This window comes from Branchiostoma belcheri, unplaced genomic scaffold (genome assembly GCF_001625305.1).
Source record: "Branchiostoma belcheri isolate BF01 breed outbred unplaced genomic scaffold, Haploidv18h27 scaffold4, whole genome shotgun sequence".
NCBI classification, from domain to species: domain Eukaryota; kingdom Metazoa; phylum Chordata; class Leptocardii; order Amphioxiformes; family Branchiostomatidae; genus Branchiostoma; species Branchiostoma belcheri.
In genome coordinates, this window is record NW_017804020.1 from 5,312,277 (window position 1) to 5,335,198 (window position 22,922).

At 44.2% G+C, this 22,922-nt stretch overlaps 1 protein-coding gene across 1 annotated transcript in view; it reads right to left on the reverse strand.

The window, feature by feature from the left end:
• Window positions 1-159: 159 nt before the first annotated feature.
• LOC109477364 overlaps window positions 160-22,922 on the reverse strand; it is a 24,081-nt gene continuing 1,318 nt past the window's right edge. Inside the window, exons 2-54 of the mRNA XM_019778580.1 lie at window positions 19,558-19,715; window positions 19,368-19,440; window positions 19,050-19,160; window positions 18,796-18,920; window positions 18,471-18,657; window positions 18,248-18,319; window positions 17,760-17,958; window positions 17,260-17,372; window positions 16,903-17,028; window positions 16,630-16,712; window positions 16,394-16,460; window positions 16,229-16,273; window positions 15,854-16,005; window positions 15,323-15,572; window positions 14,967-15,061; window positions 14,732-14,794; window positions 14,507-14,644; window positions 14,174-14,390; window positions 13,842-14,042; window positions 13,393-13,502; window positions 13,088-13,178; window positions 12,836-12,979; window positions 12,498-12,647; window positions 12,278-12,337; window positions 11,840-11,991; window positions 11,490-11,583; window positions 11,194-11,339; window positions 10,711-10,894; window positions 10,398-10,495; window positions 10,105-10,227; window positions 9,855-9,935; window positions 9,570-9,699; window positions 9,158-9,308; window positions 8,585-8,763; window positions 8,229-8,380; window positions 7,975-8,064; window positions 7,449-7,669; window positions 7,055-7,217; window positions 6,804-6,867; window positions 6,473-6,559; window positions 6,199-6,336; window positions 5,900-6,007; window positions 5,492-5,626; window positions 5,165-5,264; window positions 4,864-5,020; window positions 4,571-4,671; window positions 4,277-4,425; window positions 3,925-4,038; window positions 2,763-2,819; window positions 2,525-2,620; window positions 2,029-2,275; window positions 1,482-1,684; window positions 160-1,212 (exon numbers count right to left, since the gene is read on the reverse strand). Coding sequence (XP_019634139.1) covers window positions 1,105-1,212; window positions 1,482-1,684; window positions 2,029-2,275; window positions 2,525-2,620; window positions 2,763-2,819; window positions 3,925-4,038; window positions 4,277-4,425; window positions 4,571-4,671; window positions 4,864-5,020; window positions 5,165-5,264; window positions 5,492-5,626; window positions 5,900-6,007; window positions 6,199-6,336; window positions 6,473-6,559; window positions 6,804-6,867; window positions 7,055-7,217; window positions 7,449-7,669; window positions 7,975-8,064; window positions 8,229-8,380; window positions 8,585-8,763; window positions 9,158-9,308; window positions 9,570-9,699; window positions 9,855-9,935; window positions 10,105-10,227; window positions 10,398-10,495; window positions 10,711-10,894; window positions 11,194-11,339; window positions 11,490-11,583; window positions 11,840-11,991; window positions 12,278-12,337; window positions 12,498-12,647; window positions 12,836-12,979; window positions 13,088-13,178; window positions 13,393-13,502; window positions 13,842-14,042; window positions 14,174-14,390; window positions 14,507-14,644; window positions 14,732-14,794; window positions 14,967-15,061; window positions 15,323-15,572; window positions 15,854-16,005; window positions 16,229-16,273; window positions 16,394-16,460; window positions 16,630-16,712; window positions 16,903-17,028; window positions 17,260-17,372; window positions 17,760-17,958; window positions 18,248-18,319; window positions 18,471-18,657; window positions 18,796-18,920; window positions 19,050-19,160; window positions 19,368-19,440; window positions 19,558-19,697 — 6,840 coding nt within the window. The 5' untranslated portion in view covers window positions 19,698-19,715 and the 3' untranslated portion in view covers window positions 160-1,104. The remainder of the gene's footprint in view (window positions 1,213-1,481; window positions 1,685-2,028; window positions 2,276-2,524; window positions 2,621-2,762; window positions 2,820-3,924; window positions 4,039-4,276; window positions 4,426-4,570; window positions 4,672-4,863; window positions 5,021-5,164; window positions 5,265-5,491; window positions 5,627-5,899; window positions 6,008-6,198; window positions 6,337-6,472; window positions 6,560-6,803; window positions 6,868-7,054; window positions 7,218-7,448; window positions 7,670-7,974; window positions 8,065-8,228; window positions 8,381-8,584; window positions 8,764-9,157; window positions 9,309-9,569; window positions 9,700-9,854; window positions 9,936-10,104; window positions 10,228-10,397; window positions 10,496-10,710; window positions 10,895-11,193; window positions 11,340-11,489; window positions 11,584-11,839; window positions 11,992-12,277; window positions 12,338-12,497; window positions 12,648-12,835; window positions 12,980-13,087; window positions 13,179-13,392; window positions 13,503-13,841; window positions 14,043-14,173; window positions 14,391-14,506; window positions 14,645-14,731; window positions 14,795-14,966; window positions 15,062-15,322; window positions 15,573-15,853; window positions 16,006-16,228; window positions 16,274-16,393; window positions 16,461-16,629; window positions 16,713-16,902; window positions 17,029-17,259; window positions 17,373-17,759; window positions 17,959-18,247; window positions 18,320-18,470; window positions 18,658-18,795; window positions 18,921-19,049; window positions 19,161-19,367; window positions 19,441-19,557; window positions 19,716-22,922) is intronic.

A 22,922-nucleotide genomic window follows, 5' to 3' on the forward strand; every position in this document is an offset into this window, starting at 1 on the left:
ACTATGTTGTATAAATTATCGTAAATTGCCAAAACTGGCAATTATCAAAATTGAGCAAATCATGTGACTAAATTCCAAAAGTCTCTGTATTGTAAATCATATATAATTTTATTTCAACAATGATTGTAAAAAGCGTATTTTTTGCACATGTTAACAAATATTGACATCAGTTTTCCTATGTACAATAAGAAGATGTTGCTGTATTTCAGGTCTTTGATTACACATCCTAGCTAAAATTCTTGACTAATTGTATCATTGTGGAAGATTTTTTTTACTAAGAATAAAGCTTTGTCTGGACACAACAAACATTTACAGACTCTTACATACAGTAATAAACTCATAGTGCAACATTATAGGTAGACATTCAATTTTTACACAAAAACTTGCACAATAATAGCAACAAGCGGAAGACAAATTGAAAAATGGAAGCCCACAAAAAACAACACTTTGGTCCAAAAGTTTAACAAAAAGTGAAAAGGGGAGACTAGAAAGAGACACACAGGAAGACACAAAATTGTTCATAGAACATCAAGATATACTGGTCTCATGTACAATCTGTACCTAAGTGACCAAATCTGCATGAGGACCACTTGGCCATTGTGGCCACTTCTTGGTGGTGCCTTTACCCCTTATATTATTTTCCCACTGATCCTGGCAATAAGAATCTTGTCTTGTGCCTACCTGTCTACTGTGACTATTTTCTAGAGTGGTCACAGTTTGAACTATAGATTAACCTTATTCTGCAAATTACAATTATAGCACAAAATAATGCTAATGATAAATGCCTTCTGTCTTGCTTTAAATAGAGAATGTCATTTTCCAAAGTCAAGCCCTGCATTCCAACTGCATTTGTTACTGAGTGCACAGGAGCACATGCCATATGAAATTCGAAACTGTTGTGCCCATTTTACAATTTATTAATCAATGTCCTTTCTTTAAGTTAGTGGTAAGGACCTTATCATATAGTCCAGATTGTCAGCCTTGTTTAAAATGACCAGGAGTATTCTTAAACATATGTTGAGCCTCTACTTCTGATAACGGAGTTACACAAAGATGCCCTCTGTACTTTTCTGATACTGAAGAGGCTATAGTTGCACTGAGGTGTTACTTCTGATGCTGCAGCTGCTGAAGTTGTACCAAGGTGTCCTCGGTACTTCTCTCCAACTCTGCTATCAGGCTCTCAGCAATGCGGCTCTTCAAACGTCCAGTTACCTGGGAAATGGAGAAGTTTTTACCTCATTTTTCACTTAGTTCTGGGTTTTAAACTAGACGGTTGTCATAGATGACAAACTAATTACGTGTCTCTTTGTACATGTACATGGTGTCCATGAGTGAGAAGTGTGAATGAGTGTGATGTCAGTATGATGTTGTGTTATTTGTAATTTTAGGGCAGCTGAGACCAACCATGCTATCTGTTGGCATTCATACAAATGCAATCAATTACATTACTATATACATGAAAGGAGACTAGGCCTACTCACAGTTTTGGGCCGTTGCAGTTTGGCCACCCCGTTGGGCTTGGCAGGAGGTCCAGGGGTGAGGGATCGGATGGGCCCCGGGCCGGCTGCAGGCGGCCACAGCGGGCCGCTGGATGTGGGCCACAGGGAAATGTCACTAAAGCCGCTGGACCTGCTCTTCCCTGAGCGTACCCTGGGCTGGGGGGTCCGGGTGGACGTCTGCCGAGCTGGGGGAGAATAAACAGGCTCAGACCCACAACATGACATTCACATATCATGTGTATGACATTTACATTCATTAACATGCCTTTTACATATTCAAGGTCTTGTTCATGGGACAACTGAATACACCTCTTCTAAAACCATTTCAGTCTTGTTTTGCAATGACAGTTTTAGAAAATGTGGTTACTTTTTGATAATTCTATGAAAAGAAGAGACTCTCCTTTCATGCTTGTTTGTTTTCAGGGAAAGGGAAAACTTAAGCCATCTTAATTTTGGGGCCCTCATCAATGACATGAAGTGTGCTCCCAATGACATTTTCTCATGATGAAGTAAGGACAAGCAAACTTACAGACGGTGGTGTTGGCTGTGTACGGCCGCGGCACCACCCCGCTCTCAAAGTCGTAGACCTGTGCCTGCAGCTCATCTACACGCTGGAAGGCGTCTAGTTTCAGGTTCCTCTCGTGGTCGAGCTGTGACTTGATCTGGCTGACAGTTTTCTCTGCTCGCTCCATGCTCAGCCGGCTCAGCTTGCTGGTTTTCTCCTGCTCCTCTGTCAGGTGCCGCAGCCGCTGGTCCTTATCCTCCAGCTCATCCAGCTGCAAAACAGCAACAAATTACAGCTGTGCAGGTGCACAACAGCCTACAGGTGCACAACAGAGCCTACAGGTGTGCAGGTGCACAACAACAACGTAGCAATGCAGCTGCAAAACTACAGCTTGTGGCTGTGTAACTGCATAAGAACAACTTGTTGTAATCTTTGTATCCCTATGACCTGGATTATTCTGTACTGAGCAGAAAAGTTGTACCAGACAAAAGTGGGATTGCTGAAAGCTTGCTACACCCACCAGTTTCTCAATGTTGGAAGTTTTTGCTGACTCCAGCTGTTTTTTGCTGCGGGCCCGCTGAAGCTCCATGTGCTCACGCTCCTTTTTCTCCTTCTCCTGTAAACAGACAACGAACAGCATTTGAAATTGTCATAATATAATATTGTCCTGACATTCAATTTTTAAATGCTGTTCTACTTAACAGACAGGACTCACTGCATCGGCAAGGGAAACATGACTCTAAACAAACATGCCGTACCTCCTGCTCCACCTTCTTCTTGATGGCGAGATATTCCTGCTCCGACTGTTGGAGGGCCTGGAATATAAAAAATCAGCAACAACATATTGTCAGCATCTTCTCTGCATGGGACTGAACTTAAATTTTAAAACAGTAAGAACCTTATACTTCAGCTGATGCTGCAGGGTCACAATTTGAAGCTTGAGGGAATTTTCCAAATGAAATTTGTGTTGTGACAAATTTCTAACTAGCACATCTGAAACCAGTCTTGTGTCTAACTAGCACATCTGTCAACAGTCTTGGTTCTAATCATCTGCTACCAGCCTTGCCAGGTTATAACTAGCAAACCCCACTGGCATTCTAGCTTTGGCCTACCCAGCACACCCTATGACTATTATTTCTATGGACCTATTGACAAAATTCACTTACATTGTGCCAGACGAGTGTACATCCTACCAGCATCTTCCTTCTAGGTCCTATTATAAGCTACACATTTCAGACCAGGTGCTAGTCTACATCTGACTAGTCTACCCAAAACCAGGACAGAGCTTGGCCCAGCAACATATGGCTAGTCAACAGGAGACTGGGACAGAGTCTAGTGCAAAAACATCTGTCTAGTCTACAGGAAACCAGGACAGGGTCCAGCACAACTTGCCTTCACAGCAGACACCTTGAAATTCCAAGCCTAAAGTTCCCAAGGACACAAACAGTTACACAGCAGGACAGCAGGCAAGGTCAAGACAAGGTCATACAACAATGGTCACAAGGTCATAAAACAACACAAAAGGTCAAGACAAGGACACATAACATGTAAAGATCAAGACAAGGTCACAGAACACCAAAGACAAGGACACACAATAGGTAAGTTCAAGACAAGGTCATAATACAGCAAAGACAAGGTCACACAACAGGAAAGGTCACATAACAGGGAGGTTATGACAAGTTTGTACATGTACAATGCAGTCTTACGAATTAAGTCATTTTGCAGTTCTTGGGCACTGACCATAACATTCATGTACATGTAATTGCTAAAATCTCAGTTACAATTTGACTATCACATAACCAATTTCGACTTGACAGTCAGATGTACATGCCGTACACCAAGTATGAACTGCTGCTGCCAAAGTCAGATGATACCCTGTTTGTGTGTTTGTTTGTTTGTTATGAGAAGTGAGATAGGTACCTTGCGGAGTGCGAGCTGTTGCTGTCGAAGTAAGATGACCTCCTCTTCAGCGTTCATCTTAATCTGCAGACATTCCTTCTTGTTCTTGGACACCTCCTTCTGCAGCTCAGAGATCTAAAAAAAGGCATTATCTCCTTACTATGATCATGAAGTAAAGCACATTCTTTTAAAAGTAAATTATAAGAAAGAAATTATAAGAAATGTTTGACTGAGTCTAGATCTGCCTGTATTCCCTAACAGGTACTGACCCTGACAAATGATCCTACTCATAACCAATACCAACCCTAATCCCTGACCTATCCATACTAGAATCAATACTGACCCTAGCCCCTGACCCTAGCCCTGTACTTACAGACTTGTGGAAGTCTCCCTTAATCTTGGTGCTTTTCCACATGACCATGGCCTTGCTCTTGGACAGGACGCGGCTCAGCTGGCTGTTCTCGTGTTGAAGCGCCCGAAGCTCTGCCGCACGGCGCATGTTCCGGGCTCGGATCTCGTCCTCTGCAACAGCAGGGGCAACAAGACCACATCAATTCAATTTGTTGTTTCTTGGATTTCAAGTTTGAGTTTTAGTGCAGTAATACTAAGTGTACTAATATGCAGTGCTTTACACTATCCAGTTTGAGTTAGTATGTAAGATATTTACCTGGCACGCCTCCTTCTCTCTGCTTGAGTTTGGAGATGGCATCATCAGCCTCCACCCTGGTCTCTGCCACCTTCTCACACAGGATGTCATGTAGGTTCAGTCTGGAGGGGAGGGGGGAGAGTTTGGGGGTTAGGATTTCTCAGTGAACAACAGTTCAAGCTCCATTCCAGTACACAACATACTGCAGGGCTCTCCTGACAATAGGGCTAATCAAATATGGACCTACATGATATGGAGAAGACATCCTGCTACTTTAAGTATTTAAACGTCTTAAGGAGCAGACATATGCTCACCTGAAGTCATCAAACTTCTTCATGAGTTCGAACTGCGAGGAGAAGAGGTCCTCGACCAGCTCATCGTACTCGCACTTGACCTGCTCACGGATGTCCCGCTCCTGTGTGAAGGTCATCTCACGCATCTCCGCGACCTTGGCACGCAGCGCAGTGATCTCTGGAAGGGCAGAAGTCTGTTATGAACATGCCACCGTGTCATCAGTTTCATCAAAGTTCATCCATTATAACATTCTTCATACTTCTTGTTCTAACTTTTAGGTGACATCTTAGACAGACAGTATCTATCGGACCACAGCCTTACCCAGGATCAGCTCCCCATATCTGTCAGCCAGCTGACACTGCACTTCCACCAGGGAGTCGCCAGGGGGCTCTCCTGCACCTGAACTACAGTGCTTCAGCTCCTGGGTGGTAAAAAAGAAAATAAAAGAAAATTGTTTGTTTTGAGTAAGGTCCACAAAAGCTGCCATTTTGTAGATAGATGCATGGTCATTGTGATACATTTTGTACCTGAGGTCTCATCATGACAACCTTAGCAGAACTACAGGACTTCAAGTACAAGAGGTTACATCCCATCTGCACAGTAGTGCCGCTACATCAGCTGCTGGTACTGTACAGTAGTGCCACCTACCTGTTCCTTCTGGTACATCAGCTGATGGTACTGCCTCAGCAGGTTCTCATAAAACATGGTGTAGCTCTCGTAGGTGGTTCTCTCCCGGCCCATCACAGCCGAGGCCAGCTGGGACAGACAAGTCTGAAGATGCTCCTGTAAAACAGATCACAGGTCTGTTTTAGTATGGGATCATGGGATCGTATTACAGAATTGGCAATTATTTCCAGTAGCATGCAAGTCCTTTGGGTGACAAGTGCTGGGAATCCAACACTGGTTCTGAAGCTGGGTTCCTACCTACTGTATCATACACACCAGCAGCAACACTGCTGCAGATGGAGGAAGTCCATGTTTAACAGTGTTCATTGCTAGAGGACGTCATACAATCACTCTGCAGAATGCACAACAAAGGAAATCCTTGACCCTGACCTTGGAGAAGGTGATGGAGGTTCCGTTTTCCTGACATGAGGACATCAAGGCTTGGGAGAAGTCTTCCACCAGGTGGGGCTTGGCAATGGTGAAACTCTCCTTCATGGCCTGCAAGAAAAAAAAAAAAAATCTATGATATGATAGTGTACTTGCACATGTGCATGACTTATCTCTAACCTTCTGGTTGTTTCAGATCAATGGGCAGTGCTTTCTCCTGTCTGTGCTCATGTAGAACCAGTATGTGGTCTGGACATGATTTATATTGTGCTATTGTGCTATGTGTCTGATCCATAACCTACCGGTCGTTTCCACAGGTCTGTTGGCAGGGCTGTCTCCTCCCTTCCCCGCTCATTCAGTACCAGCCCGTGTTCCTTGGAGATCTTCTTACGCACCTCGTAGATCATGTGACACTCCAAGTTGTCCAGCAGTTTCAACAACTGAAGGGAAAACAAGCAAGGTAATCAGATATGGCAGACTTCTCCTGAGGTGCCACCAAAAAGGGAAATGCACAAATGCAGACACAAATATAGTCACCACCACCCATGATATTAAATCAATATTAACTGTTTGTACCTGCTGCACTCTGGTCTCGAACTCCGATGCTCCCTTTGGCATCACCAGTGGTTCATCGTCGGACACCATCCCGTCATAGTCATCACCCTGGGGACACACATTAGCACAGATTCTCACAGATCCTCAAACACACTAGAGATAAAATCTAGAACTTGCTGAAGACCTTACTTGACAAAGTCCAATTTTTTGTATGTCATGGGAATAAGTCAAACATTGACGTGACATGTTTTCCAACTGTAGTGATTTTTTCTATCAAGGTTGTTGGAATCATGTCTGATATTACAAGGCCAACAAACTCAGAAAACCCTGGCTCAAAGCTATCTGTACTGACCTGCCCCAGTCTCCTGGCCAGACTCCTCAGCACCGGGTAGTGAATCTCAGCTTTGTACATTTTACTGGGGACAGAAAGATCTTATTCAGCACCTTCATAACTTCATGACAGTCAAACAGGCTGATCAGGGACTAGGTACAAAGTATGAGTGGTCATTAACTATACTGTGGAGAAGGTATTCATGAATCACACATTTAAACATGTATCAAGCTCTAGGCTGCAAACTTTGGTCTCTAAACCCCTGACCCTACCAGAAGAGTCTGTAGTCCCGGGGGTTCTCCAGGCTGCTCACTGCCAGTTTCCGCTCCCCCCACTCCTGCTTGAAGGCCTCCAGGCGTTTCCATAGCAACAGGAAGTCCTTAAGCAGCTGGTGGGCCTCCAGGGGGTGTTCCCGCCGAGACAGGGGCTTCTTCTCTGGAATACAATGTGAGTATTGAAAAGTCAGATACATGAAATACAACACAAGTGTAGGCAAGATGTAGATATGAAAAGGTATTTAAAACTATCACTGTTATTGCAGACCTTTCCATTTAAGTTGCAGACTAACATAGTTTCTGCTGCACATGTGCCACAAACTTTATACATGTTCTAAAATAATTACAGGATTGTGTAAGCCAAGCACTGCAACTGCATGTATAACCTCACCAGGAGCCTCACTCTTCCCACTCTTGACAGAGGGAGCGTAGCCACTGATGCTGCTCATGGGTCGTGACTTGTTCCCCTTCTCTGCAGCCTTCCTCGCAGACTGGTCGCCCTCATCATCCGAGTCTTCCACACGCTCCATGGAGATGGCGCCAGGAGACCCACTCACTAGGATGTCCTCCATCAGCAATGACACACCCAGGATCTCTCCATTAGCTCCAGCCCTACACATCAACACAACCACGTCAGCTACAACACACCCAGGATTTCTCCATTAGCTCCAGCCCTACACATCAACACACCCACATCAGCTTCAACACACCCAGGATCTCTCCATTAGCTCCAGCCCTACACATCAACACAACCATTTGAGCTACAATAACTTTGAGGAACACTGCATAATATTGTACAGTTAGACAATATGGATCTGATATCATGTAGCATCGATTTAATGCCTAAGACAGTAAAGATAATCTGACATGATGAAGGGAGTGATTAAGGAAGAAACTTGGCATGATTGTTATCTTACCTGTCAACATCGGTGAGTCCTGCCAGACACAGCTGCATGTTGTGCTCAATCTGGTGCCACTGGGGGAACAGTCCTGGGAATGGTCCAAATCTGCAGGGGGGCACAACATAAAACATCATGGTTTCATCACTGGATACAGTTACTGGAATGTATAACTTCTCAATCCTAGTAAAAGAGGTTGTTACTTAGTATATTAGACAGGTTTACAGTACATAGCTAGGTGTGTACCTGTGTACTAGGTGTGAGAACTATACCTGTGTTGGAATGTTCTCCATGGAAACAGTTCCAGAGCCTGAGCATCAGTAGCCTGTAGTGGCTGTGGCAGGGGCAGGGACATGTTGTACAGACTGGGCTGTAGCTCACTGCTCAGTTTCCCCAGTCCAAACTGCATGTTGTCTGTTACTGCCTGTTGGTAGACAAAATAACTTATGGGTAATAAGTACATATATCTAGGTCACCAACAGTTCCCAACAAGCTACTAGCATTTCCACAGTCAATAATAGTTGCAATGTCCATGAACCGATCCAGTCATAGCTTCCATGTCACAAGTTCTGCTTGTAACTCCAGTGCATGACACTGAAACATGTACTGAATACTAAACAAATGTTACCCTGTAAGCATCCGTGTTGCCTGTTGTCAGGAAAGTGTGCCGGATGCAGTGTCGTATCGCTGCATCAAACTCCAGGAACATGACGTCTCTGCGCAGCTGCAGGAAATCTGCCACCTGATGCGGGTCCTGTGGGTCAGGCAGGTGCTCCAGCTGCTTCTGGATTTCCCGCAGGTCGGCACCTGGAGACGCATAATTTTATAACACTCAGAAGTGAGTCCACCATTCTATTGATCAGCAGCCTGTTTCTTCCCATCCACATGTATTCATCAACAACCCCATTCTAGTACATGTAACTTGCAGGCCCATTCTAGTCCTCAGCAGCTGCACTCAATTCATCTACAGCCCCATTTTAATCATCTGCTTTCCCATTTTGTCAATCTGTAGCCCATCCTATTCATCCATAGCCCCATTCTAGTCATCTGTAGCCCCATTCTTAACATCCCTGTACCCATTTTAGTCGTCAACAGCCCATTCTTGTCATTGTGATAACCAGCAGCCCTATGCCAACCCCTAAGCAATATCTGTTTTGTTCCCTACCAAGCCCTAAGCATTGATCTCTCAAAGTTTCCTTACCGATGCCCTCCACACCTCCCCACTCTGCAGTGACGAAGCCTCTGGGTTCCGATCCTGCCATGGTGGTGTTACTGCCCAGTTTGGAGTGAGCACAGAGGTAGTGGCATATGTCATGCAGCATGGACACTATTCTCAGGGTCAGACGCAGGGCCTGGGGGGAAAGAAAACTCACAGTCCTCAGCACAGACCTTATGGGAAATGAAGAGATGAGAGTGCAACACAAGACATGCATGAGACAACACAATGGGAACAGAACAGCTACATGTAACACTCTTCCCCACATGTCTGGAGGGTGAGTTAGATTTGCTTAAGGTATGGCTAAAGAGTGGCCTGCATTTTGCTTGGGCTAATGGTAGTACAAAATGTATTACTGTAAGGTTTCCTGCAGTTGTGCTGTGTTTACATATCATACCTTTGTGCAGGTTTCCTCATCTGAAGACTTGAACATGACAAGGACCTCAGAGTGATGTGGAATGAACCACAAGTTGACCAGGGATGCTCCGTCAGCTGTTAAGATCCGTCTTGGGCGTTTCTTCATCACCCTACAGTACACACATGTATCACTTAGTATGTGCAGTGCAAACAGCAGGTACAAACAGCAGTGGCCCAAGGACTAAGCCTTGAGGTACACAAAACTTCACACTGAACAAGTTATACAAGCATGTCTACCACCATAAACCCAGGAAACCTTGCTGACCTGGCATCCGGTATCAGACCCTGCACATCGTCTTGGTCTGTTTTCCTTTCGTTTGCTGTGCCAATCAGGAAGTAGTTCTCCCTGAAGAAGACAGGAACATGGCATAAAGTCATTCTTCTGGTTCAAAATAATAAATATCTGAACATCAGCCTACATCTAAAACAATGATTAAAGCAGATGATGTGATGTGATGATAAACAATGATTGGTAACAACAAAACAACTTGACATGTGCCAATAGTTAACCGTACTTGATATCAGGAAACTCCTCCAGCAGAGCCACCAGACTGTTAATGTAGGCGATGATCTGACTGCGGAGGGAGTACTGCAGCACACGCTGGTGGAACCTCTGGCAAAATGTTGTCAGTAAGGATCTGTGGAGGACAATAACAAAGTTACAATATGCATGAATCTTTGAGCTGAGCTCACTTAAAAGAACAAAGTGATTTATTTTCCTGTCAGAAAACAGGCCCATGCTGCAGATGCTATCATTTCATCTGGCAGAGTCAAGTTTGTGTTTACTGTGTTGCCTGATGGGCATTACCTTTTCAGTTTTGCCACCTCCTCAGGGTTTTTCAGTATGGTGGACATGGCAGTCTTCTTCTGTAGGAACTCATTAAGCATCAGGTCTCGACACGGAGCCTACAAGGGTGGGGTAATACATCAGCCAACATATTGATCTATATTTGCCTGTCAGTAATGCTAAGAATCATTGCAAATACTGTCGGATAAACAAGTTGAAGCTCTAGTTTTCATCCAGCCGAAGAGGTTGACATAGAACCAACAGAACATATGAAGACACAGTATTTTTCTAAACAAGAGAAAGGTACTGTAACGGTTACAGTAAGACTTCTCACCTTTTCTAGCTGCAGGGAGATGAAGGCCTCTGGAGAACGCTTCTCCTTGTCCATCTTGGAGCGCAGCTTGGCAGCGAATGCGGAAGCGGAGCTGCCTACACCAAGCCCCCCTCCCGCAGAAACAGCAGTGGTCGCTGTCAGGGAGCTGTGCAGACTTAACGTTTCTGTGGGAGACTTGGTGCCACTGCAACAGCAAGAACAACCTCTTAGGGGTTAGTCTCTCTCTGATAGGGGTCATTAGGGCTATCTATGAAGTCATTCTGTATTATAGACTTGCTGCTGCAAGGGTAAGAATATGTCTTAGGTGTTATCCAGGCTATAATAGAGGTCATCCTGTCTATTAAGCTGTAAGGACATGAACAATGTTTAGGACGTCCATATCTTTGTTCTACAGGTCATTCTGCATGTCTTCATCTAAGGGGTCATTTTGATTATCAACTTAATCCCTCCTGTTATTTATGACATGTCTAAAACCAGACCCACCTCCTGCTCTCTGCATCTCCCTTACTGAAGTCCTTCTGCTGCCAGCAGACATTAGCTTGCTGCACGGCACACAGAAGGGCGTTCTTGTGGACAACCTGGCACAGCAGCACAACCTGCAGGTTATCCAGGGCTGTCCCTGTCATCAGCTGAACAGGACAGGAAGAAGGTGTCAATCATCATAAATCAAACATCCTTCATTGAACAGTACATCCACAAGATGCCATACAATATAGACGAACAAACAGTGAAACTGACAAAAGAAGACCTGATCTTGATTAGAGCAGTACTGTACTGACCTTGACAATGGCTTCTTTAGTCCTGAAGGAGAACATGCCGAGGTGTTTCTCATCCAACTCATGTATCGCAAGTGGCAGGGAGCCGGGGAGGTACCTAAACAGGGAAAAAAAACAAATCACAGATCAATGACAGACTTCACTCCCTTACCCATGCTGAATTCCCCTCTCCAGTCCCACAGACAAACTTGAGCTTGTGGACATCAGTGACAACAGTGTGCATTGAGTATGTGGGGAACCATAGAAACACACACAAACAGACAGACAAATCAATCTGCTATCAGTGTGCATGGGAAGCAGATTATGAGCAACAAATGCATTGTGAGCAGTGGAAAACAAATCTTCAGACAGACCTGTCAACGATTGACTCATCCTCCATGACTGCGGTGATGAAGATGGGACCAGTGTCGATGTTTTCTTTCCGGGAGGCAAACTCAAACTGAACCATGCGCAGGTAAGTGTGGTACTCATCAAACCCCATCTCAAACGCTGACTGCTTATACAGCTGGGGTAGGAAAGAAACACATGATTCCTTCAGCATTCTGGTTTCACCTGGCCTAACCAGAACTCTGCTGGCACAACTATTGACTTACGGGCACAAGCATATGTGCAATTCTACATTGTGATAATGCATCTCCACCATGTCTTCCATTTGGTAGTGACTTCCCTTTTGGAACTGTACAACTGCAACCCTTCACAGAAACTGTGACAAATTAACTATTCAAAAGCCCTTAATCACAGCTATTTAGCTAAACAGAATTATGACGGTTCATTGAGGTATTTTACTGTACCGTGGAGAGGATGCTGGACTCCCAGGCTGCCTCTAGTAGGCGATGCCGAACTGTCACCACCTGAAACAAATAAACAAACAAGGATATATTCCACTGTGGGTAATACCTGTCACCCTGCAAACAAGTCAACAAAATCTGATAAAACCATGACTGAGCAATCACCACTCCACACAACTGACACTGCTGTTGCAGCAGAAATCAGACTGAACCTGCCCCTCACCTCCAACAGTTTAGACCAGACATTGAGCATGGTTGTGCGTCGCTCCTTAGCCGTGCGCCTCTGCCCCCCAGCACTCTCCTCCTGGCTGACTAGCTCGTTCCCAATCTCACACAGGAAAGCAGGGTTGTCCACAAAAATGTCTGAAAACATCTGGAAAAAAGCAGAGACAAAATCTCCACAAAATTGTCTGAGAACATCTGAAAAACAACAGGACAAAACCTCTACAAAAATGTCATAGAACATCTAAAAACAACAAGTGACTTACATCTACCTGCAGCTGCTGCAAAAGTGAAAGTATTGGGTCTGCCTGCAGCAGCTGTAAAAGTGAAAGTACTTACGTCTGCTTGCAGCTGAGGGGAGTATGCTGCACCAAGGGGCTCCATCTTCTCCCACTCCTTAAGGGCTGCCTCAAGGATCTGGTGCTCCAGGGAGATCATCTGGGTAGACGTCTTCACACTCGCCTTGTTCATGTATATCAGCTCCTGCAAAGTCAATCACAAAGTCAGTCACACATGGAGATGCATGATATGCACGAGAATGAGAGTATGATAAAACAGGTGATCTGCACCCCTCAGGATCAATGGACTCACCCAGAAGGCATGGTTGATTGCCTGTGGTATCCGGCTAGCCACACCTAGCGACGGGTGGAACTCCAGCATGTAGACATGTTTCAGGGCTGGTCTGTGATGGTAAAGGGAGAGGATTTTAATCACGCAGCTTCTTCATTCTAGAATCTTGTCATCACCAAAACAGCTAAACAACAATTGGCAATAGCTACAGTATGTACATGTATGTAAGGCATGATAGAACACAACCAACTGCCACAATGTGAGTGAGAGGCTAAGGCAGTTTCATACTGCTTCCATAATACAGATACATGTGGTTTGGTTCTTACTTGCTGAAGTTGATGGCCACAGGCTGTTTGGGGATGATTTTTGGAGGCAGCCCAAACTCAAACGCTCTTCCCTCTGTCAGCTTCCCCACGTAGTCACGCTGTTCCTCAATCTGTAACAGCAGAACACACAGAAGCGTTTAAATTACCCACTCAAACAGTCACATTATTTTCATACATCTATACTCACATCTGTCTACACAACACAACACAATGCAACACAACAGTTGTAGCTATGATCTCTTCAAAGTTCTCTACGACAGATATTTATTCCACAAATTTTCAAGGACATTTTCTATATAATGATAGTGTAATCCTTATAACTATGAAAGATGAATTGACAGTGTTTCTTTGTGTTCTGCTGGTCAGGCTCAGTTACACTGCCTGAGTTTTGCCAGGATGCAATTCAAACTTATCTAAGAAAATGGATTTTAAGATGAAGACAGTTGCACCTGTTTGTCCAGCACAGACTTGACAAGCTGGGCCTGGAGTCTCAACACGACACACTCTGCACGGTAAGTCTTCACAAAGTAGTCAAGTGTGAAGTCTATCCGTGGCCGCTGGTTCATCACTGTTGTCATGACAGCAGACAGCTCCTGCTTCTCCTGCGTATCAAACACGTGATGGTACGCCTCCAGGTAGCAGTCCAGCAGCTGGGATAAACAATAAACAAAGGCAAATAAATAAACATGTGATGGTGTACCTAAAGGTTAGCAGTTCAGCAGCTGGGCTATAAACAAATAAACATGGCTTTATGTCTCCAGGTAGAAGTTCACCGGCCTACCTGCCGTTTACTCTCCAGGTACATGGCCTCATTGGTCCACAGGTCCAGCAGCACGGCAAACCTGTCCACAGGGACGTGGCCGTACGCTGACAGGTTGACTCCCCCCACTGACTGCTGTCTCCTCAGCGCTGATCCCGTTCTCGTCTCCAGCTCTCGGTTCTCCTTGTCCTTCTCAATGAAGTGGCTGGCAACAAGCAGCAGGTCATGTTCAAGTTCCCTGTGGGGGAAAGGGACACCTTGGGTCATGAAAGGGACACAGATCAGATTGCAATTTAATGGGAAACATGGTATATCCAACTGGTTACGATGACAACAGCCTGTCTAACTGGTTACCTGAGTGCGTCAATGGCGTGGTCGTACATGACGTAGAACCCCCGCTGGTCCTGCACGTGGATCCGCCCCTCCTCGTACGTGTAGAAGTCGTCGTGGTTCTCGATGTCTGAGAACTCCATAAACTCCATCTCGTTTAACCTGCAGAGGAAGGTTCTAGCTGCCATGACCATACATAAAATGACATGTGTTGTGCTTACCTATAAACTGCAGGTGTGTTATGCTTACCTGTAATCTGCAGGTGTGTTATGTACATAGTGATGAGATCCAATCCCTGCTGAACTCTGGTTACTGCAAAGGTACAAAAAAATAGACTGTCAAAACAACAATGTCCAGCAAAATTACTATCAAATCATGATAAAGGCCTCTGTCATTAATTGTCAGAGTTATGATTACCTTTCACTTTAGTTAGCATATAAAACTGTAGAGCTATATGGCAACCGTAAGAACAAGCATGTCAGACCTGCTCTTGAGGTGCCCTGCCTCCAGGGACAGGCCTCTCTCGTTAATGGTCAGGGTTCTCTCCACGGAACAGAAGTAGTTCAGGATGCTCAAACACTGAAACATGGCAGGGACAGCAGGATTTTGTTAGCAGACAGATTAAATGCATATCCTTTGAACTGTGTTTGACGTGTACATGGTACATATTGCAATACTGTAACCTAAGGGCACCTTTCCAGTTAGGTGTACAACAAGGACAGGTGTACAGCAAGGACAGGTGTATGGACTAATCCCTTTAGGTCCCTGATTTTCTAGGTGTAAGAAAAACAGCTAATAATGCAACACCACTGCCACAACATCAAACAAGGTGGGACTAACCGATCTCTTCAGGTCCCTGAGTCGCAGGTGGCGTAGGTACAGAAACGACAGGTACGCCCCCTGCATGACGCTCGGCTCGTGGCTCGTGTCGTCCCCCTCGTCCAACCCCAGCATCTGCATCGTGTTCCCGTAGTCGTAGCTCTCCTGGCGTTTCCGCCCGCTGCCTGTCCGCGCCTTGCTCGTCAGGTCCACATTATCCACGTTCTTCTCATCAATGTCTACCAGGTCCAACTCGTCTTCTTTACTCGACCTGCAAGGGAAGGCAATAATTGAACACAACAGATCCAACACAGTTCTGTATCAGCTCACACCAGGTCATTTCTAAACTATTATAATTCTTACTGTCTTGTTGGGGGTTCATTTGGGCTACCTGCACTAGCCAGTGCGCAGACTATAGCTACTGATTCAGAAGTCACAATATGTACAGTGTATCACAGCTTAAGATTTGATTACTACACTGTCTTACTACACATCCTGCATGCTATATATAGTATTTTAATAATATTTTAGTACACACTGCAGCAAACGTACTTCCTGTCCAGTTCAGGATTGGTGTAGATTTTCTGCCACAGCACTTGTGTGTTGGTAGCCTGCGTGCTGCGATGAGAAGTCACGGAGACCTCGATAATTGGTGGTGGGTCCCGGACAGCAATGGCATGTTCTCGCAGTGACTCCAGCACTTTCTGTAAATCAGAATTATCCTTAATTAGGTGCTTTGCTGTTCTTGTCACTAATGCAGAGTGATTTTAGAAGCCTTAATGAGCAGGCATGGACTAGTTACCAGCCAAAACAACATGAAAATTTACACTAAAAAATAGCGAATGAAAACAGCCACTCAGCATAAACTCAGTCCCATATGTAACATCAAGGCTGCACAACTAACCCTATCAGATCAGCACAACTCACCTCTACATCAGGAACTTCCAGAAACTTGCACTGTGCCCGGAGTAGCTGTGGGAAAACAAACACATAAACATGTCAAACTTCAGACAGAATCACAAACAGGCTCCTAAGAAAAATCAGGAAAACAGACCCAAAACATGTAAACAGAACCTGGTAGTCTTTACTGACCTCATCAATGTTATTCTCCTGACGAAGTTTTGTCATCATCTTTTGTTGGAACGGCTCCTTCTGTGGTCTGATGGGGGAATCAGTATTATCATAGTAATATAATAATATTATACTTATCTGATAGTGTCCACACTTATAATACTGTTTCTACAATGTACAGAATATATATAGTCTGATGGGGAAACCAAAGACTAAGTAACTGTCAGACTGCTAGCATAGTCCAGTGGGTACAATACCTGATTCTGACAAACGGCCGCCAAGGACAGTCCTTACGGAGTGAGTGGGAAGGTTTGTCAGCTCCCCAGGCATCTGCTCCAGCCTACACCACAGGCAGGGAAATATAGAAAAATATTACAAACTTTCCAGTGCAAGTGTCTACATTTCCTGCCCATGTCTGTTCTGAGTTCTAAATGGTAGCACTACAAAGAATTGCCTGCTGCCTCTTAGGCTAGTATTTTACAAAGTGGTATAATTTAGGCAATATTAAAGTACTAACTGACCCCACCTACCTCAACTCTGTCGTATGTTGGGAAGGTTTTGTACTGCTCCTGTTTGTTGAAGAGAGTTTTAAACTTGCGGTTGACATGAGAAAACAGCTCCATTTCATCTGCACTTGTCACAATCTGGTTCATGTCCTGTAATAGCAGTGGAGAATTACAAACAATTACACCACAGGCCTATACAAAGACGGAAACTGCAGCATAGTGGAAAATGTCTTTTTGCTGGATGAAAGGTTTATTTCTAAAGTGACTATCACTACAGATGGACTTTCATATGTAATATGTAGAATCTATATTGAGATAATGTACATATTGGGAGTGACTGTTAAGTCTATATAATACTGATAGAACACAGAGAACCCCCACCATGCTGATGTTGTAGCAGGTTAACAGGAACTCCAGCAGAGGTCGGAGGTCTTCAAAGTCCATGAGGTGCAGCGGCAGACCAAGGGTCGTCTGGTTAGATGCCAGCCCACCACCTGGGGACAGCCAGACAATTTATTATAAAAAATTTCTGTAGCAAAGTTTCTTCATTGCTGCAGCATTGACATGATATGTCAGGAACATTGAAAATTCTACATGTAAAAGTAAACATTCTATGATGCCATTAATCTCCAAGCAGATCTTTTGGTGGGGGTAAGACAGTATCAAATTGGCCAGTCTGTATCCATTTCCCCACAGTTACAGACTGGCCAATTTGATACTGTCTTACCCCCACCAAAAGATCTGCTTGGAGATTATGATTCCATATAGTGAAAGACAGAGACTCAAAACAACTTTAGCTTATTCTGCTATCAGTCAGAGTAACTACCATTACACTTCTATTCCAGTTGAGTGAGAAACATTTTTTGTTAAAGTGCACTCACCTGCAGCAGCCATTTCTGGCAGTAGGGATGAGCCTGGCATGGAGGTCATGCTGGCAGGGATAGCAGGGGGAACAACACGTCCTGCTGAAGTCACCGACACGCCCGACAGGGGGCGGGGGGAGCGTCTCCCCGGGGAAGGGACATGGATCCCTGGGGTGGGGTCTTCTCGCTGGTGTTTCAGCACAATAGCGTCACCATCCTGGGGAGGGAACAGGTCATGTTAACTATTTCATTTCATATATTTTATTGATCCAGGAACTTCATATTGCCATTTTTCAAAGTGCCCTATCAGGGTTGAGGGAGCATCTCCCTGGAATGGGGACTTAAATCCTTGGGGAAAGGGCTTAAGCACACTGCAGTCATATGTTTACTGAACAGTTACAATAATTGAAAATTTTATACATTTCCTGGTGTTAATATCCAGGTGCAGGCTCACAACACTATATGATAACAGAGTACAGAGGTGGGTAAACAATGGGAGACCTCACCTCATCACCATCAGCCTCCAGTGGAGGGGGTGCAATGGACGACTTGTACGTCGCTGGGAGCCACTGCAGCACCTGGTAGGAACAACAAGCATTATATCTTGTAAAACATGTATACATTATCATCACTGTGACACATGTGTACCCAGGCAAAAACTTGAATTCCCTCTAGCTTTGTTTTTATGATATTCTATGAGAACATTGGAGTGAGAAGGGGTGAGTTTACCTTAACATAAGCACAGATCTTCCTGATGGAGTGCAGATGACAGGTGAGCCAGCGCAGGTAGATCTGCAGGTCTTCGGGTGTCAGCTGGCTGCAGGGCTGAGCAGGATTACCTGCAAGAAGGGCTTCTCTCACCACTGATAGCCGCTGGGCTCGCTCCAACGCATCCCGGTACTCACCCATGATCTGGCTACAGAAGGTATACAGGCACACATGTCACATCTAACTATGACTTTAACTCTAACACCTAACTGTAGCTCACACCAGGCACAATGCTTTTTCATAAAGTCAAAAATCTGCACCAGAGTCTACAGCCTTATGTACGTACTCAAGCCTGCTGTGATAGTGTGGGTACATGGTCTCCATCACATTGGTGTGTCGACAGAACCTCTTCCACCGCAGCATGTGCATGTGTTTACACTGAACCAGCTCCTGGATTCGGTCCAGGTAAAACTGAAACAACAGGAAAGATGCACATGGTAACACTGAATCAGCTTCTGGATCCAGTCTGGATAAAACTGAAACAATGGGAAATGTGCACATGTTTATACTGGAAGGAGGGAAACATGACACTGTATTTACCTGGTGCAGCAGCAGGGGAAGGCTCTCTGCTGTGTACTCCTTCTTCAGACATCCTTCCATTTCTTCCTGCAACACCTCTGCCTGCACCAGGAGTGGGCGTGCCCCTGTAACCTAGCAACAAGAGATACACGGTATTACATTACTGTCTTGGTTCCATACTTGAAGACTTCTATTAGACATTACAGCTAATTATGCCCTATTGGTGTTTTCCTAGGAAAATTTAAGCAGAATTTTGGAGATATGCAAACATTATTAGGATTGTAATACTACTAATAGTTTTGTTAGTAATAGTTTTGTGTAAAACCTGACAAGCCTTACCTGTAGAGCCTTGTCAAAGGCCAGCTGTCGCTCCCTGCAGAAGTGCTCATGACTCTTTGGCCACGGAACAGAACTGTGGAGGAAACAGTGGACAGGTGTTTGTCTTGATTGTGAGAAACTACATCACCAGATCTACATGGAGTTTTTACAGTCCAGCAGAGTAGAAACAACCAATACAAATTTTTCTTACCTGATGCTCCTGTTGGGCTGTCCTGAGAGAAGTTCATTCTCCTCAATATCTGCCTTCAGGTCCTCCAGCTCCTGCTGAAGCTCTGACTCCAGCTCCCGAATCTTCCCGCTCCCAGAAACCGTGTAGCTGAACTCTGCCATCACCACATCATTATTAACCTGGGAAGGGTGAAGAACAGTCTCTGTCATTGGAAACTCCATGGGTAGGTTGCAGTCAAGGACTGATGAAATTTAGGAAGAACTTTAACTGACTTTTAAGGGTCTAACAAAAGCTTGTTGGAGTTTGATACTAAATCACAGGCTGGTAAATCAAAGAATATCCTAACTTAATTATGAATTATTATTCAATAACCTTTAAAACCTGCTGTTAGACAGAGGATCTTGGATCACTGTTGGATAATCTGTTGTGATGTGCAGTATAACAATAGCTAACATTTAAGTTACTGTAAAAAAGGTTAAGGACTTAAGGCTATTGTATTTAGGCTTGTATGTGCCAGTTTGCAACAACAGGTCCTACTTTGTGAGTGGGGATACAGTAACATTCTGTAAGACTCAGGGGAGACAAAAGGTTGGCAAAACAGTCTTCACAAAGCTGTCATTTATCCATGGAGGCATTCATCAGAAGGAGTGGTAAAAAACAACACAGCATCACAACACAGACCCAGCTAATAAATGGAATGCTATTGACTTCAGTAAAGGCCTGAATGTGACTGACGTTGCTGACGTGATGTTATGTGAAAGCGAGGGTGTGGCAGGGTCTGTGAAACCCCCTCATTACGAGAAGGAAACAGAAGAAGTGCCACAGGCTACATGTCAGACACCTGGCAGAGTTAATCAGCTATTGTATAAACACAGGCTACCTGTGGGGTCAAGAGGTCAGTGATCTGAAGGGTATAATTACTACAAAATAGACAGTGACAGGATAAAATGATGTTATAACAAGCCTTTGATTGAAGGTCAGAAGTTGTTTTAGACATGTTGATATCATCCAAGTTAAATGGACTGAAGCAAAAGAACTGTCGTGAGCAACAGGTGTCCAGCCATCAAAGTTCCCCATGGTCTGCCCTTGTTTGGTACACTGGAAAGGTCCGATCACTGGGGAATGTGAGTGGGTCCAAAAGGCTTAAATGAAGTCTCCAATAGTTCCATCAATTATTCATGGTCAAAGACAATTTTCAGACACAAAAAACTGACTGACTTGCAGAGATTTGAGCCAGGAAACAAAAAACAGAGCTCGAATTACTTCGGTTGATTGAATTATTTTGTGTAATATCAAATCCAAATACAATGGTGCACTAGGTTTGGGGCAGGTTGATATCAGAAATACCTGCACAAGTTCAAATTTACCTGTACTTACCTGCATGTGCATGTGGTTATTTTTAGCCCTGAAAAAAAGACTTGGACTAGTCGTAAACCTGATGAAAATTTTCATAACCTTTATAACAATTTTTATAACAATTTTTATATACATTTGTATACATTTGGGACTGGTCCATCCTTATCAGAGTAAAGGGCATCTATTGAAAGATTTATGCATTTAATCTCCTGATGCATGTAGCACCAACATGTGTAACTGTAAGGTTCAAAAAATATGCATATGGCTACTGAGCACTCAGGTCTGAGGATGATGGTTTACAATATATATACATGACAACTCTAACTTGAGATCTAGCCAGAAACACTGTTACAGAGCCATATCATATGTGACATATGCAGCCTTTCCCATACTGTTAACCTCCAACAGAATACCCACCCTGCCTTATCTTATGCTTATTTATTTGCTCATCACCCCACTCAATCAATAAAACAATAAATGTTCATTCACTCACTAACATCATGCATACTCAGGGTATTAAAAAATTAAGATCAATTGCCAATTTTTCAAAATCAACAGTAAAGTGGAAACCATGGCTTCTGATTCCACATGCTATCAAATGCTGTGTACCGCCTCGTGAGACGGCCCCTCTCCACCAGCGTTCTACTCAACGGGTCCCCGGGCAATGACATCACATTAAACGAAAGCCTCTCACACGGGTTTCTCTTTTTAGCGAACGCCCACGAAAGCCCAAAAATTGTCGCACGAATCTTAAAATTTTTTGTGTGGTCATGTCCAGCGTGTGCTCCCGGGTGTCCATGCCAAGTTTGAAGCGAATCCATCGAGCCGAACTTAAATAAATCGAAATTTACTGGGTTTTTTCTCTTCTTGGCGAACGCCCACTTTACTTCCGGGTTCGCTGCGAACGCCCACTACTCTTTGCAAAATTTCGGCCCTCGCGCAACGCCGGCAAAATCCACCACCACAAATATGTTCCTATATGCTTCCCCTAAATTTCTGACACGTTTCCGTGCTTTACGAGCTTTTAAAGTACCCATTTTTTTGACAAAATATGCGCTGCGACGAGCTCGCCGCCTCGGCGTATACGTTCTACCTGGTCACATGACTTGCGGTCGGGGACTGTTCGATAATTTCATGATCAGCGGGAGGGAGGACAGGAAGGGCAGAAAAACGCAATCTACCGCACAAAAGGGGCAGAATTTCGTGTTTGTAACATCAAACATAAATGATTTCCTTTCTTACATAATTTTCACCTCGGTTCTAGTAGTGACACCGCCGAATAAAGTACGCACTTTTGAAAACTTTTCAAAATACAAAAAGTACCTTATTTGAGGTTTTCCCCGACAAATCCAACGACTACCGACGAATATAGCGAAAACCGGCAAGGAGAATTGCACTACATCGATTCGTACATAAAAATGTCGGATGATAATGTTGACGCGTGAAAATAAAGTTAAACTTTAATAAATGAACGTATTTCATGTGTGTATCGTCGATATTGACACGAAGTTGCGGTAAAACGAGAAGACGCACGGTAAGATAATCTAGGTCACTCACGTCGCGGTGCTCGGTCATGCTGACGGGATGGTCGCCAGCCAGCCGCCGATATCTCAGTGGAACCCCGGCCGAAAATAAATACCCCCGTAAGTATGAACGCAATTCTATTAAATAGATGTATGAGTGGTAAGATGGTAAGATTTAGAATGGTCCGCAAGTCGTCGTAACGTAGTGAATAACGTTACTAGTATAACATGACAGTTGCGCTTCAACTGATGGTCAGTTCTAATGCACTTTCGGCTATAGTTAAACACAGAAATCTTCAACAAATGTTATAGCCATGCCGTTACAAAGGTTCAAATGACACAAATCTTTTTACTTCGTATCACAAATCTATTTAAATATAAACAAATGCCGCAGAAAATTATTTTGTAGCGGGACTATACCAGCCAGTATTACGTTAAAATGATGGGTAGATGTACAAGGCATGGCCTTACAATGATAGGGTTTTTTGGGCGAAGTCTTTGAAATCT